Below are 16195 nucleotides of genomic sequence, written 5' to 3'. Positions count from 1 at the left end.
GATTATGTGCCATATGCGGTTTTAATAATCCTCATCTTGCAGGCAATGTGGACAACACAAGCCCCGTCATTTCTGGCTGCCCATCGGACATCACGGTTTCGACGACGCTGAATGGCAATCCCGTGGCAGTGACCTGGACGGAGCCCACGGCCACCGACGACAGTGGGTCGGTCACCACCACGCAGTCCGCCAACCCCGGCGATTCTTTCAATGTTGGCTCCACCACTGTCACGTACACCTTCAGTGATGCTGCGGGCAACACAGCTGTCTGTTCCTTTGATGTAATCGTGGTTGGTGAGTGTGTGTGTTGTGTTTTGGGGATGGCAAATGTCTTTTGAATAGGGAATAACTTGTTTATCTAACCTCCACCTATACAGATACATGTACACGATGTTCTTACTGTAAAGGAATGATTGATATTTTCTGTGCAGTGTCTATTTTAAACTAATCAGGGTCCAACTATCACTGCATTTTATGATGTTGTGCATGTTTTGGTGGTGGTGACTTTAATGGTGTACTTCTTTGACTCTTAACTCTTTGTTTGTTTTGACTTTTGCCGTGATGAAGTTGAAACTGTGAGAGAAGGCCAGATTGCATATTTGAGTGTTTGTACAATTCAAATACTGTATCACTGATTTTTTGTTTTAATATTGTTATTCACACTAAATCTGATCCATGAACCACATTTTCCTGTGAACAAACCAAATGGCAGATATATATTATGCTGAATGCAGCAAAACTGACCCAAGTTGTGATCCTCTTTTAGTTTTAGGAATCAATTTTCCTCTTTTCAATGGAGCAATAAGGCTCCAATACAAAGATGTAAATCCCTCAAGGTGCCGGTCACTTGAGATCTCTTGTTCTAAAGCTTGGTATTACGAAATTATGCCAGATTCAATTTCCTTTTTTTTTTCCTCTTTGGCTTGCCACTTAAATCTTTGTGGTGGCCATGCAGATGATAATTGTCAAATTTTGTGCACAAAACAATTCAAAATCTTTGATTTGATTTCTGTGGTTTATTAAAGTGTAATAAATAGGCGTTTCATCATGTGTTATATCATAGTCTGCACCAGCAGACAAGAAGAATGAAACTTATTTTGCCTTCAATACATGGGACAAGCCTCAGCTGCTGCTGCTATAAACAGGAAAATGCGGTTTTTAGTAACGCAAAGTTAACATTGAGTGCCTACAACCAGTGGAGGAAACTCGGCAAGTTTGTGAGTATACAGTTCCACGCTCTCCTCACGTTCATCCAAATGCATGTCATGCTTGTCTCGAACAAACAGCGACAATCGACAACACAGTTCCGGTCATTTCGAATTGTCCGAGCGACATCGCCGTCCAGACCACTCTGGGTGGTGCCGCTGTGGCCGTCACCTGGACGGAGCCCACCGCTACAGATGATTCAGGATCGGTTACCTCTGCCTCGACGGCCAGTCCCGGGGACTCTTTCCCGGTCGGGATTACCACAGTCACGTACACATTTAGTGACGGCTCTGGCAATTCTGCTGTCTGTTCATTCTCTGTTACTGTTTCTGGTATGTGTTTTCGATTGTTTGTTCGTTTTTTTGTCCCTTTCCCTGCCTTTGCATGCATATAATCCACAGGGAATGTAATTGCTGTAATGTATCTGCAGACAAATGTTGCATGTCTCATATAATCATTAAATATTACATTTTTGACTAGACACTTGGTTGTCTTTGAAATGTAGAAGCTAACCTTATAACAAACGCTTGTTGTGGGAGTGGCAAATCATGTTCAGTTGTAGCCAATATCCATGATTTTATAAGCAGTAAGAAACCATGAATATACATATGCCCACTTTTTTCAAAATTTTACTTTACCAACTAAGTGCTTTGTGACAGAATGATATGTTATCATGGCAAGAACTTGACTGTTTTCTTCAGAATTATTGAAAGTATTTACAGCAAGCCTTGTGTTTGTAATTCTTATTATAGCCACTTGTATGCCTGTGTACCCTTTTTTGTTGTACTGCATGGTAAAGTCACCTCTGGATATTTTGGAATTGAGCACAATCACAGGAGTTAGGATGAGCACATTGGTCTGAGGGATGTGTTTGTGTTATTCTACGGTGAACAAAATCAAGCAAGAAAAAACAAAATTGATAACTCATCCACAAGTGGTCTGCATGTGTCATCATAGATGGCACTCACTGTGATGTACATCTTTTATAACACCAAGAGGCTAAATATACCTCTACCTTTTTTTGCTGGCTTGTCACAACATTGAGTATTCTCCTCCCCATGATCATATACTGCCCATTCTAAGCACAAAATGTGCCTTCCCAGTGGACTGCACGTGGATGCAATAGAGCTGTAAGTCCACCACTATGTAGTGCTGAAAAGACACAACTCAAAAAGGTTTTCATTGATGCCTTCAACCACGTACTAACTTCGTATCATGCAGCTACCGTAGACAACACCCCTCCCGTTATCTCGGGTTGCCCAAGCGACATTTCTGTCCAGACGACACTCGGTGGCGCCGCTGTTGCGGTGACTTGGACAGAGCCGACAGCCGTTGACGATTCCGGCTCGGTTAGCGTCGCCTCGACAGCTAGCCCCGGAGATTCCTTCAATGTTGGCAGCACTCTGGTCATTTACACTTTCACTGATGGCTCCGGCAACGCAGCCGTTTGCACATTCACTGTGACTGTATCTGGTATGTTTTGCTCACTTGTCCATCCATAGTGAATGTATCAGTAACTGTCACTCAGTTTTCTGTTCTCAGTGTCTCTTGTCACTGTGCCTGTAATGATAATGTTCCCCAAAAAATGCCTTCTATAACGATCGGATGGAAGTTGTCGCAGGAAAATTTACTTCGAAATCAGCCTTCACTTCCTGATGATGCCATGGTTGTGTTGTCAGAATCTGGTCCAGCGTCCGGTTTATGCACATACAGCTGTAGATGAATGCAAAATGATATTAAATGAAGTAAACATCTTCAGAAGTCGTACAGTATCTGTTGAAATCACATCACATTGTTTCACCCTGTACCAAATATATTGTTTTCAGATCACAGTAAGATGCCAAAAGTAGACGCAAATATATCAGCATTGGTTATTACAGTACATATCAGATGTTCATCATCACCATGTAACTATTTAAACAAATATTTCTGCCTGGTACAGAAAGTCCCACCACATCAGTCCTGGTATATTTCATCAACTTGTATTTGTTTTGTGTGTTTGTGCAGTTCTGTGAAGTGTGTCTAAGGTGCATAGATTCTAAAATGCAACTGCATTTGTTTGGAGAGTTTTCTGTGGATTTCTGTTGAAGAGATTGTTTGCATTTTGTATCCTACAGCTACCGTAGACAACACCCCTCCCGTTATCTCTGGTTGCCCAAGCGACATTTCTGTCCAGACAACACTCGGTGGTGCCGCCGTGGCGGTGACTTGGACAGAGCCGACAGCCGTTGACGATTCCGGCTCGGTTAGCGTCGCCTCGACAGCTAGCCCCGGAGATTCCTTCAATGTTGGCAGCACTCTGGTCATTTACACTTTCACTGATGGCTCCGGCAATGCAGCCGTTTGCACATTTACTGTGACTGTATCTGGTATGTTTTGCTCACTTGTCCATCCATAGTGAATGTATCAGTAACTGTCACTCAGTTTTCTGTTCTCAGTGTCTCTTGTCACTGTGCATGTAATGGTAATGTTCCTAAAAAGCAATGTCTTCTTTAGCAATTGGATGGAAGTTGTTGCAGGAAAATTGACTTGGAAATCAGTCTTCACTTACTGATGATGCCGTGGTTGTGTTGTCAGGATCTAGGTCAAGCATCCAGTTTATGCACATACATGTATAGCTGAACATGAATGCAAAATGTTTGATGAAGTAAACATCTTCAGAAGTCATGCTGTATCTGTTGAAATCACGTCACATTGTTTCACCCTGTACCAAACATTTTGTTTTCAGATCACAATAAGATGTCAAAAGCAGACTCAAATGTATCAGCATTGGTTATTACAGCATATATCAGATATTCATCATCACCATGTAACTTAATTACACAGAAATATTTCTGCCTGGTACAGAAAATCCCACCACATCAGTCCTGGTATATTTCATCAACTCATAGTCGTTTGTGTGTTTGTGCAGTTCTGTGAAGTATGGTCAGAGGTGCGTAGATTCTAAAATGCAACTGCATTTGTTCGGAGAGTTTCTGTAGATTTCTGTTGAAGAGATTGTTTGCATTTTGTATCCTACAGCTACCATAGACAATACCCCTCCCGTTATCTCGGGTTGCCCGAGTGACATTTCCGTCCAGACGACACTCGGAGGTGCCGCCGTGGCGGTGACTTGGACAGAGCCGACTGCCGTTGACGATTCCGGCTCGGTTAGCGTCGCCTCGACAGCTAGCCCCGGAGATTCCTTCAATGTTGGCAGCACTCTGGTCATTTACACTTTCACTGATGGCTCCGGCAACGCAGCTGTTTGCACATTTACCGTGACTGTATCTGGTACGTTTTCTTTTATACACCACCCGTTTACCTTCACAATGTACTCAGTTGTGTTTCACCCTTAACTGATGAAGACGTAAATGACATTTCATGCATGCACAGGATTAATTCAGACCAGTATTTTTGTTTCATTTTCAGTGGTTCTCATGCATTATATACTGATTACATAACATGAGTGATCTGTTTATCCATCATACAATGAGAAATTGTTACTCACCTAACTTCCATCTTGATTTATCAGCCATGCATGTGTCTATTAAGCCGCATTCATCCACGCACCGTGTGTTGTGTAATGTATTCACGAACAGCCACCATTGATAACACCCCGCCCGTGATCTCGGATTGCCCCGACGACATAACGGTCCAGACGACGCTCGGCGGGGCCACCGTGGGCGTGACGTGGGCGGAGCCAACCGCCGTGGACGATTCCGGCTTTGTCACCTCCTCCTCCACAGCTGCTCCGGGAGATTTGTTCGGCGTTGGCGCCACCACAGTGACATATACGTTTAGTGATGGCTCCGGCAATGTAGCTGTGTGTGAATTTACAGTCACTGTGGCTGGTAGGTGCATTTTCCAAACCAACCCATCATATTTTCTATTTTTCTCTGTAAATGTAGCAGTCACACTACAACCCTCGTGTTGCTTTATATTCTGTATCCTGTGCATTCCAGTTCCTATGGTTTCAATTTTATAACACTAATGACATTCATGTTTCCATTTTTTCTACATAGAAAAGCCCATGCATGCAGATAATTCTTTATCAAATATCATATTCTCTTCTGTAGCCCATTTCTAGATCCTTGCATCTAAAACACTTTACTCGTCTGAATATGTTTCTCACTGATGTACTGTCCTTGTATCAACAAGTTGTGTGTGGTGTGTGACATAATTTCCCAATGTGTGATTTTCAACAACAATTAAAGAGAAATATAATATTTATGTAATGTCAGGTAAAATTTTGTATTTTCCTCACAATTTGTATATACTTCAAATATTTACAGGCAGTTTTTAGCTGCATCACTCATACATGTATGGTCTTTTCATTTTGTTTTGTGAATTGTTATATGTAACTGTGATAATGGTTGCCCATGACATCACATTCCACATTGAATTACCTGTATTTTCATTATTTTATCTTAATATTCATTTATTTGTTCTAGCAGATACTGCCCTCATACACACTTATTGTGATGTGCTTTTAAAATGTTGTCAAGAATTTGTCAGAATCGACCGTAAATGAAGCAAAGAAGCGAATTTCCAGACTTGCATTTCTCGCCAACCTTCCATTCCTCTGGGATCATCCATCGGCCTCTGTTACCCCACAGATAATTCTATGCTTTGGTTGTAACAGGATTATGGTAGACATATTTTTTCCTTCCAACCTCCCCTGGCTTCTATAACACAAACTGCATTTATTGTAGCATCCATCCATGCTGCCTTAGCTTCTGCCACAAGCAGTATGATTAAATTCACAACGGCAGAATGCTATCTGCCTCCTTTAAGTTTAGCACTTCATGGTGTGGGGATGGTGAAAAGGGAATTTGAAGTGATTAACACATATCCAGTCACCTTGGTTGTGGTAGTCCACTTTTTGTTTTTTTTGTTTCATTTGGTTATCGTCCTCCCTGCGCTTTGCTTAATTGAAAGACTGAAGTTGTAGTACAAATGTGTATGCTGCAACATACAACATTGGCCGTCTCTGATGTACTGGGTAAAGTGTTGACTTGCCTCTATATGGAGTATCTAAACATATTTGCAAATTTCACAAAATTTGACAGCTGTACAAGCGCTTGACAGCTGCAGCTAACACAATATGGTGCAACTGCCCTCTGCTGGTGTTGGAAAGAATTACTCGTGCTTGACCAAGGCCAGGCATACCTTTCTCTCAGAGATGATAACGTACTGAGTTTATTGAGTTCCCTGTATCATTGAAAGCCCAACCCTGCACCCCCCTTCTCTCCCAGCTACCATTGATAACACGGCACCCGTGGTCACTAACTGCCCCTCTGACATCACCGTGGCGACCACCCTCGATGGCAGCCCAGTCAGCGTGTCGTGGACGGAGCCCACAGCGACGGACGACTCCGGCAATCCCGTCATCACCACGTCAACGTCTTCCCCGGGAGATTCTTTTGCCGTCGGGGCAACCACGGTTACGTACACCTTTGCCGATGATTCGGGAAATGCTGCCGTCTGTACATTTGATATCATTGTTGTTGGTACGTGTCAAGCTGCATGCCGCTCTCTGCTGTGATTTTGTTCTTCGAGCTCTGAACTTTGATTTTTTTTCCCTCAATCTACAGTTTGTAGATATTAACAACTTGTTTACTCAAACACTGACAAGTTCTAAGCCATACAAGTATCCTGCCCTTCTGCGTTGATACTCCATTGACTATTACTAAAACTCTGAACTATTTTTTTTCACTCCTGCAACAGCAATGTACATTGCACATGAACAGGATGAATTTGGGGAAAGATTAGTTCAGGTTGATTCTATTTCAGTATGTGTAAACCTGAGAAAAAAAATCAAACACTGCTGTTTAACAGTATTTGTCTGCACAAACGATACATGGTCACTTCTCTTATGCATGATTAATATCTGATTGATGACAAGAAATAATGATTTTCCAGTCTTTAATGTATCCAGTGTGTAACATTAAGTATAAACATCAGGATGTTAACATGATCTATACTTGTACCTCGCATATTCCCGTCACTAACCCAGCTACTGTCGATAACACGGCACCTGTGGTTACTAACTGTCCAAATGATATCACCGTGGCCACCACCCTCGACGGAGCGGCGGTTGCCGTGACTTGGACCGAACCCACTGCTGTGGATGATTCCGGCTTGCCTGTTACCACCACCTCCACATCTGCACCGGGAGATTCTTTCCTGTTAGGAACTACCACAATTGTGTACACGTTTACCGATGGTTCCGGCAATACCGCCGTGTGTACATTTGATGTCACAGTAACTGGTATGTGGTAAATTAACTGCATACTACTACACAAGTAACACTTACAGCACTGTAACAAGCCTTCTCTATCCAACTATTTTCTTTACATCCCAATCCTGCCATAAAATCAATAATGCATCAGTTTCCTTTAAAATGTTGCCTCACATTTGCCAACAAATATGCAGGTTTCAGTCAAGCTGATAAAGTGATTGTAAAGTCAGTTTTTCATAAACAAAAAGCTTGCTCTTAGAACAAAAAATTATTGTTTGGCTTCCTAAGATGTTGCAACTTTAGTTGCTTTTTTTTTTACTCAAGTAGAGAAAAAATTGCAATGATTTTCTTCCAACTTTGTGCAACACCTTAATCATTCAAAGAGATGATGAATGTTTCCTTACTGACGTCACACCTGAAATTGTCCTCTCACTAACTCCAGCAACTATTGATAACACGGCACCTGTGGTTACTAACTGTCCAAATGATATCACCGTGGCCACCACCCTGGATGGAGCGGCAGTTGCCGTGACTTGGACCGAACCCACTGCTGTGGACGATTCTGGCTTGCCCATTACCACCACCTCCACATCTGCACCAGGAGATTCTTTCCCGGTCGGAACCACCACAATTGTGTACACATTTACTGATGATTCTGGCAATACAGCTGTGTGTGCATTTGATGTCACAGTAACTGGTACGTGGTAAATTAACTACTTGTTCATGCACTTGCACTGATACTTAATGTATTCTTTGTATCTAACTTTCATTTCCCTCAAGTTCAAGTCTCATAAATGAGGTGAATAGAGATGATTATAATCAGAACTTTTCTTTTGTTGTGAGACAGCTTTGGTATGTTTTATAACCTGCAGGCATATTGTAGCCATCAATTAATTTATTCAATTCTCGGTGCCAATCTTTTTTTCCTTAGTGCCACTGTGCATTATAAAGTTGCTGTCAAGCTGCCACAATCTCTCTTGAATTCAACTTCTCACCAATTAGACACTGCAAAATTTCAAGTTCTTTTTTTTGTGTCAATATTTCATCAAAGCTCAATACTGCAACTTTTTTCTTCTTCTTCTTGGCACTGCAAAGATCTTTCAAATTTTGTGCAATACTGTGATAAGTGAGCAGAAGAGTCACAAATGCGTTCCTCGCTAACATTAATCCTGTTATTGTTTCTTTGGCAAACCTTAATAGCAACTATTGATAATGCTGCACCTGTGGTTACTAACTGTCCAAACGATATCACTGTGGCCACCACACTTGGAGGAGCGGCGGTTGCCGTGACTTGGACCGAACCCACTGCTGTGGATGATTCCGGTTTGCCCGTTACCACCACCTCCACATCTGCACCGGGAGATTCTTTCCCGGTGGGAACCACCACAATTGTGTACACTTTTACCGATGGTTCCGGCAATACAGCCGTGTGTGCATTTGATGTCACAGTAACTGGTATGTGGTAAATTAACTGCATGTTATTGCACATGAGTCATACTAAATACATTCTTTGTATCTTTTTACTTTCTTAGATCTAAATGAATAAAGATAATTAAAAAACCAAGTAATGAAGCTTTCCCTCTACTGCGAGGTCAGCTTGCGTATTGTCACCTGCAAGCCTTCAGCTTACTTTCTTATCCAACTCTCTCTGTCAATTCTTCCAACTAAGTGCTATTTTGCCTCATAAAGTTGCCATCAAGTTGCCAAAATCTTTCTTGTGGTCAACTTCTCACCTATTGGACACTGCAAAATATCAATCTCTTATGATTCTGGAACTTGTTCCACTCTTGCTTCTTGGCAAAGGAAAAACATTGCTGTCTTCTGTACTATTGCTGTTTTTATTTGATAGCATGATTAATTCAAGCACTACAGAGTCTAATCCTAACTTTGTGTATGGGAGCATTCTTTTGAATGCTGCATCACCTGATGTTTTTGTACTCTTTGCAAGCAAAGCTTCTGCTCCCTTGCACTTTTCCTTTTTCTTCGAGTGCTTATTTTTCCAAATCTACATAAATGTATCTTTGCATGAGGTCACATGAAAGTTGCTAGAATCTTTATTTGGTCGTTATTTCATCAAAGCTCAGTACTGTAACTTTTCTCTTCTTCTTCTTGGCTCTGCAAAGATCTTTCAAACTTTGTGCAATACCGCGAAAAGTTAGCAGAAGATCTAGAGTCACAAATGCTTTCTGTGCCGACATGAAAGCTGCTAAAATCTTTTAAATATTTCATTAAAGCTCAATACTGCAACTTGTTTTCTTCTATTTTTCTTCTTGGCACTCCAAAGATCTTTCAAACTTTGTAATCATTTCTTTGGCTAACCTTAATAGCAACTATTGATAATGCGGCACCTGTGGTTACTAACTGTCCAAACGATATCACCGTGGCCACCACCCTTGACGGAGCGGCCGTTGCCGTGACTTGGACCGAACCCACTGCTGTGGACGATTCCGGTTTGCCTGTTACCACCACCTCCACATCTGCACCGGGAGATTCTTTCCCGGTCGGAACCACCACAATTGTGTACACTTTTACCGATGGTTCTGGCAATACAGCTGTGTGTACATTTGGTGTCACAGTAACTGGTATGTGGTAAAGTAACTGCATGCCGTAACACTAAACATGCCCACAGTATCCAACTATTTCCTTCAGGTTCCAATTCTGTCATAAAATGAAATATGCATCAGTTGCTTGAAAAATGTCAACTTGAGTTTTAACATTTGCAAACAAATTTGTAGGTTGCAGTCAAGCTAATAAAATCTTTGTAAAGTGAGTTTTTCTCATAAACAGTAAGCTTGCAATTTAAAAAAATGTTTGATTTCCTAAGATGCTGCAAATTTAATTTTGCTTTTTTTTTTCACTAAGCTAAGAAAAAATTGCTATATTTTGCTGCCAACTTTGTGCAACATCTTAATTATTGAAAGAGATAATGACTGATTCCTTACTAACATCACTTCTGAAATTGTTTCTCTAACTAACTCCAGCAACTATCGATAATGCTGCACCTGTGGTTACTAACTGTCCAAATGATATCACCGTGGCCACCACCCTGGACGGCGCGGCGGTTGCCGTGACTTGGACCGAACCCACTGCGGTGGACGATTCGGCTTTGCCCCCGGCTACAACCTCCTCGTCCCTCCCGGGGGATTCTTTCCCGGTGGGGACCACCACAGTTGTGTACACATTCACAGATGGTTCTGGCAATACAGCCGTGTGTGCATTCGATATCACAGTGACTGGTACGTCCATCCATCCCTCCCTTGCAAAGTGAGGGTGGCAGTGCTATGCTGACACTGCCTTTCGAAAGGCCAGTCATGTTATTTCAAATACCATCTCCGTATGGGCAAAGAGAGAAAGAGATATTTTCATAATGCTCTCAGACTTGGTTTCATGTGGAAGGAACTGCAACGTCTCATTGTGTTCTCACTCTTTCGAGAACATTTGATTTTGTTCAGCAACAATAATAGCAAAACATGCCACAAACACACACACATGCACTAAGATTTGATCTGATATCTTGATGCCATAACATTTTAAATCAATAGTTACAGCTTCTCCATGATATTAACTTGGTTTGAAATCCTGTCCTCCGAATCTCAAAAGCATCTTCCCTCATACTTTTTTTTTGAGTGTGTGTGTTAAAACTGTTTTTCTAACATTTAAGTGATGATATTGGCATTGTGCAAAGATTGATTCATATTCCTATAAATACTGTCATTACACCACAGCACTGAAATGATGTTATATTCCCTCTCATTTACATGTTCAGTGTATTGTGCTTTGAATATATACTTGATACATGAACACTATTTCTTCCCCTTTCACTAACCCAGCAACTATTGATAACACTGTACCTGTCATTGATAACTGCCCGACTGACATTACTGTTCCGACCACTCTCGACGGCTCGCCGGTCAGCGTGTCTTGGACCGAGCCGACAGCCACTGATGATTCGGGCGAGATGTTGAATGTGATTGCCACTTCAGTACCCGGGATCAGCTTCCCCCTGGGCACAACCACTGTCATATATACTTTCAGTGATAATGCCGGAAACAGCGCCTTGTGCACATTTGATATTACCGTCACTGGTACGTCTCAAGGTTGAATGTCCCCTCGTTATAGCGCCCATCATCCTAGTTTTGGAGCAGCGACCAGAAGAGCATGCAGTTGGAAGCTGTTTTAGAGTAGGGTCAGATCTCATGGCTCAGAAGACATTTGCTGCTTTCTCCAGGAGGTCATGGAAATACAGTGTAGTATACCATAGGTTGGTCTGTTCCGTCATTGGAGAGATGATGCTCTGGACAGTTTAGCATTTTAGTTCCGGTTTTCATCACACAATTTGTCAATCACAGTTAATCCTTCGTTCGGTTCCATTCTCCCATCTTGATTGCATGGCTCTTTAGATGTAGAGCATTGTGGAGATACTGTACTGTGTTCCTACTGTAGTTTCACTCATTTCTTGATCATGAAGACAGGGCAGCATGCGCTTTTGGTGCATTGCAACCCACGATGCGACATTGTGCTTACAGGTTCCAGTTCACAGCTTGATCCATCAACTGTTACAATGCAATTCTTGTACTCATAGATCATGGTACAATAAATTTACACTGTAGCATGTCCATGATGTGTCCATTCCTTCAGGGTATTGGGAAGAAAGCATCAATTTTGATATTACTCTCTAATTCTCTGCATTGACCTTAATCTGTTCTCTTAATTTCAAATGAACTAATGTGGTTTCAACTCCTTACTAATTATTCTTTTCCTCGCTATAGGAATTGCTGCCATCTGCAGGTTCTCGCATCACATTTTTAGCTACTTTTATCCAAACATACATGTATATATTTCTATATGCCTTGTCTTTATATAGTTATGCAGCAGTTGTATCTCATTGCTAATGATTGAAGACTTTGTAGCACTCCTAACAATATCTCTTTCATAGCATAGGTAAGAATGCATCATACTAGTATTCTGTCCATCTTGTTCCTCACCTATTGCATTTAATACACTATACTATAGAGCCATGTCATGTTGATATGGCTTTCTCCATCCTATATGTGTATTATATACAGTTGTCACTCTCATTACTCTATAAAATGGTAACTTTTCTCCCCTACAGCAAGCTGGAAATGAAACTTCTTTGAAATGCAAGCCGTGCATTTCATTTGATCCATTCCCTTCTGGCAGCCAGTGCCTACACATAATTCCTCTTGCAGCGAGCTGCCCAAAAGTGCACACGAAAAGGAACAGCAGAAAGATAACAAAACTGTAATTCAACGTGCCTACTGGGCATCAGTTCTTTTGTAATAATGGATTAGATCTTAGCATTTTTAAAGATTTATGTATTCATTCTTCTTCTTTTTTTTTTTTTTGGGGGGGGGGAAGGGTGGGATATAATGTACATGTAGTTTCCTGTGGTCCATTATAAAAAGAATATTCAAGCCAGTGTGCATTTTATCCTCAAGTGACTTTTGTGAAGTTTTGTTTATGAAGGTACATTGTATGCCATGTGTGCATAAACCTTTCAAATGACTTGTGACACACATTTATGGGAATGGATGAGAAGGGTGCACTAATTTTAGGCCTACATACTACATTCCATGTATGGTTTGGGAGTTTGTGATGTAGGCAATATTTATAATCACCATCTCGGGTTGTTTGGTCTCATTTAAAAATGCCATCCCTCGCTCACACAGCCACCATCGACAACACCCCGCCAGTCATCTCCAACTGCCCCGGCGACATCACCGTACAGACCAGCCTGGGCGGCGACTCCGCCACCGTCACATGGCAGGAGCCGACGGCCGTCGACGACTCGGGCTCTGTGACGTCCACCTCCACGACCTCCCCCGGGAGCTCGTTCCCTGTCGGCACGACGACGGTGGTCTACACGTTCACCGACGGCAGCGGCAACACCGCTGTCTGCACGTTTGCTGTGATTGTTCAGGGTATGGGTTATCACCCGTCACTGGTTCACTTTTGTCTTGTGTTTGTGTTGTGTGAGGCTTTTTATCACCTTTTGTGATTTGTGGACACAATGCTGCCAAGCGTTGCACTCCACCGATTGTTTTATCCCACCGTAAACCCATAATTAAAATGACTTGCACCTCACGTCTGCAATGTGTTTGAAAGCGTACACCCAAATATTGTTTGTGGTAAATGTACACTGTATGGGATGTGTGACTGTAATTGAAGCAATGCTGGATTTGTAATTTCTATTTCTACTCCAATGAATTGTACATTTACCCCAAGTTATTTCATGCATGTTTTTTCTGCTTGAAAAAGGTAGAATAATTGTATGTGTTTCTGGTCTCTGTAACTATCATGTAGTGATATTTCAGTTGGTAGAGACATAGTCACAGACTTAGCAGTCCATAGATTTCCTTTTAATTTTCATCTGATTATGACATTCTTTTGTAAACCAGAAATATTATATTATGACCAGGAATATGTTCCAGTGAGATATTTCCTATTTATTGTTTTCTTTTTCGAAAGGAGATTCTTGCTAGTAAGAACACTTTGGACTGTGATTGCACCAGTACCACATATAGGCGATGGTGTCCAGTTTGTTTGTATTTCAAAGGAGTGAATATACAGTGACACGACATTTGCTCCTGCGACAATTGCTCCGGTCTTACATGTATTTCCTCCAAGGACTTAGGGTTAAGTTTAGGATCGTGATAAAGTTTTAGGTTTAGCTTAATGTGAGGATTAGGATTAGGGTCAGAGTTATGTTTGTGGGTAAAATTTTTGTTTGCTGTCACGTGCAGATACTTCATGGGAGCAAATGTCATGGAACGGAATATACTGCCCATTAATGCAAGGTTTGGGCTTTAGGCCCTTGTCTGCAGACACTCGCCAACCATTTATTAAAATAAACCTGCAATATGTTTGTTTGGATTTTTAAAAAAGAATCTATGTAGAGCCATAGATTGAGTCTCCTTGCTTTAGTATGAGTCCGCAAGTACACAAAAAAAAGAAGAAAAAAATGGTCTGAATGTATCCTCTTCTTTTACCCTTGAAGCCACCATTGATGTGACCGCTCCTGTCATCTTTGGCTGCCCCACCGACATCTCGGCCAACAGTGTGTCCAACAACAACCAGGTGACCGTCACATGGCTGGAGCCCACGGCAGTGGACGACTCGGGATCCGTGTCATCTGTGGTATCCACCAGCAGCCCCGGAGACCCGTTCTTCATCGGCGTGACGACCGTCACCTACACTTTCGCTGATGCGGCCGGCAACACGGCCACCTGCACTTTCTCTGTCACCGTTGTTGGTAAGTCGTGAGTTATTCCACTTGAGCCAATGTGTTCCTATTGATGATGCATGGTTTGCCCATAGCAGGCAAGTACACTCAGTGGGGTTTCTGTGTAGGTTTTTTTTTTCATCTTCTGCTTCTATGCATAGATACTGATTTGATAAGAACAGATATTATACGCTGCATCTTCTTTTTCTGTAGAAGTGAAGAAACGATAAGTGCAAAATTTTGGCAAATAACCAAGACCCTTTCAAAGATATTTACATGCCCTCACCACTGAAAGCTGTGCAAAATGTGCATCATCAGCCAGCTTTGTGGCAGTAAACCTGTGCCTAATCATCAACAGCCAGCCATGCACTCTATGTGATTATGAATGGCAATATGCTATGCAGAAGGGCCTTAGAATGAAATCTTATTCTCGATTTGTCCTTCAATGTCACCTTTCATCAAAAGCGAATAGGTCTATTCAGGCCTTCAGCTCTCCAGTGTGCCTCTATTGAAATGCTGCCCACCCCACCCCATACTTCCTCTGCAGTCCTCGTAACTCTTCAGTGTGGCATCAGCTGGTAAATTTCCTGAAATATTAACGAGAAATGACTTCTCTCCCCCCCCCAAAAAAAAAAAAAAAAAAAAAATTCCCTTCCTTTTTCGCTGACAGACACCAGTGCACCGGTCATCAGCAACTGCCCCAACGACATCGTCGTCAGTGTTCCGTTTGGCACCAGCAGCACCACCGTCACGTGGACGGTGCCGACTGCCACCGACAACAGCGGAGGCGGTGTTACTGTCTCTGCCAACGCCAGCCCCGGAGACACTTTCCTCGCCGGCGTGACTCAGGTTACCTACACTTTCACCGATGAAAACTCCAATTCTGCCGTCTGTAGCTTCAACGTCATCATCCCTGGTAAGGCCATGGGCTTATTTTTTTTATTTTTATTTTTTTTTTTTTGGGGGGGGGAGTAGGGGCAGAGTTTAGTGGGTGCAAAGAGAATTAGAAATGGAATTATAAAAAATTGATCATATTTTGATCACACATTGCCATAGTGTGATCTGTAGACCTAATCACATCAGCTGAAATCAATATGGATTTGATGGGGACCTTTGATTCCCTCTTGTTCTCAACTGGTCAGTCTTGACCATTAACTACATTCGTGGTCATCCTTTTCTTCTCTCTTGCATGCTAGTTGAGGGCGACATCACTCCCCCAGTCATTGCTGGCTGCCCGAATAACATCGTCGTCGCCAGCGACGGCAACTTCAACGGCGCCACCGTGACCTGGACGGAGCCGACGGCCGTGGACAACTCGGGAGATGTTCCGACCGTCGACAGGACGAGGGCGCCAGGCTCCCTCTTCCCCATTGGAGACACCGCCGTAACGTACACGTTCACCGACGCAGCCGGAAACATGGCCAGTTGCTCCTTTGATGTCACCGTCGTTGGTGGGTCACATGCCGCTTGGGTCTTGTCGTATCAAAAATTGATCAAAAGATAGGAAATCTGTATTCCTTCGA

The 16195-nt window shown here is 42.4% G+C and overlaps 1 protein-coding gene across 1 annotated transcript in view; it reads left to right on the top strand.

Moving 5' to 3' along the window:
• LOC139738471 (uncharacterized) overlaps positions 1 to 16195 on the top strand; it is a 96326-nt gene that overhangs the window by 28180 nt on the left and 51951 nt on the right. The window contains exons 18-34 of the mRNA XM_071649098.1: positions 43 to 294; positions 1287 to 1538; positions 2428 to 2679; positions 3324 to 3575; positions 4228 to 4479; positions 4788 to 5039; positions 6444 to 6698; positions 7205 to 7459; positions 7872 to 8126; positions 8630 to 8884; positions 9757 to 10011; positions 10411 to 10665; positions 11260 to 11514; positions 13120 to 13371; positions 14448 to 14702; positions 15343 to 15588; positions 15869 to 16123. Coding sequence (XP_071505199.1) covers positions 43 to 294; positions 1287 to 1538; positions 2428 to 2679; positions 3324 to 3575; positions 4228 to 4479; positions 4788 to 5039; positions 6444 to 6698; positions 7205 to 7459; positions 7872 to 8126; positions 8630 to 8884; positions 9757 to 10011; positions 10411 to 10665; positions 11260 to 11514; positions 13120 to 13371; positions 14448 to 14702; positions 15343 to 15588; positions 15869 to 16123 — 4305 coding nt within the window. The remainder of the gene's footprint in view (positions 1 to 42; positions 295 to 1286; positions 1539 to 2427; positions 2680 to 3323; positions 3576 to 4227; positions 4480 to 4787; positions 5040 to 6443; positions 6699 to 7204; positions 7460 to 7871; positions 8127 to 8629; positions 8885 to 9756; positions 10012 to 10410; positions 10666 to 11259; positions 11515 to 13119; positions 13372 to 14447; positions 14703 to 15342; positions 15589 to 15868; positions 16124 to 16195) is intronic.

This window comes from Diadema antillarum, unplaced genomic scaffold (assembly GCF_040938485.1).
Source record: "Diadema antillarum isolate AM-2024a unplaced genomic scaffold, OU_Dant_1.0 seq00000744_RagTag, whole genome shotgun sequence".
Classification (NCBI taxonomy): Eukaryota; Metazoa; Echinodermata; class Echinoidea; order Diadematoida; family Diadematidae; genus Diadema; species Diadema antillarum.
Note: the sequence above shows the minus strand (reverse complement) of the source record. Positions and strands in the feature narration are given on the sequence as shown.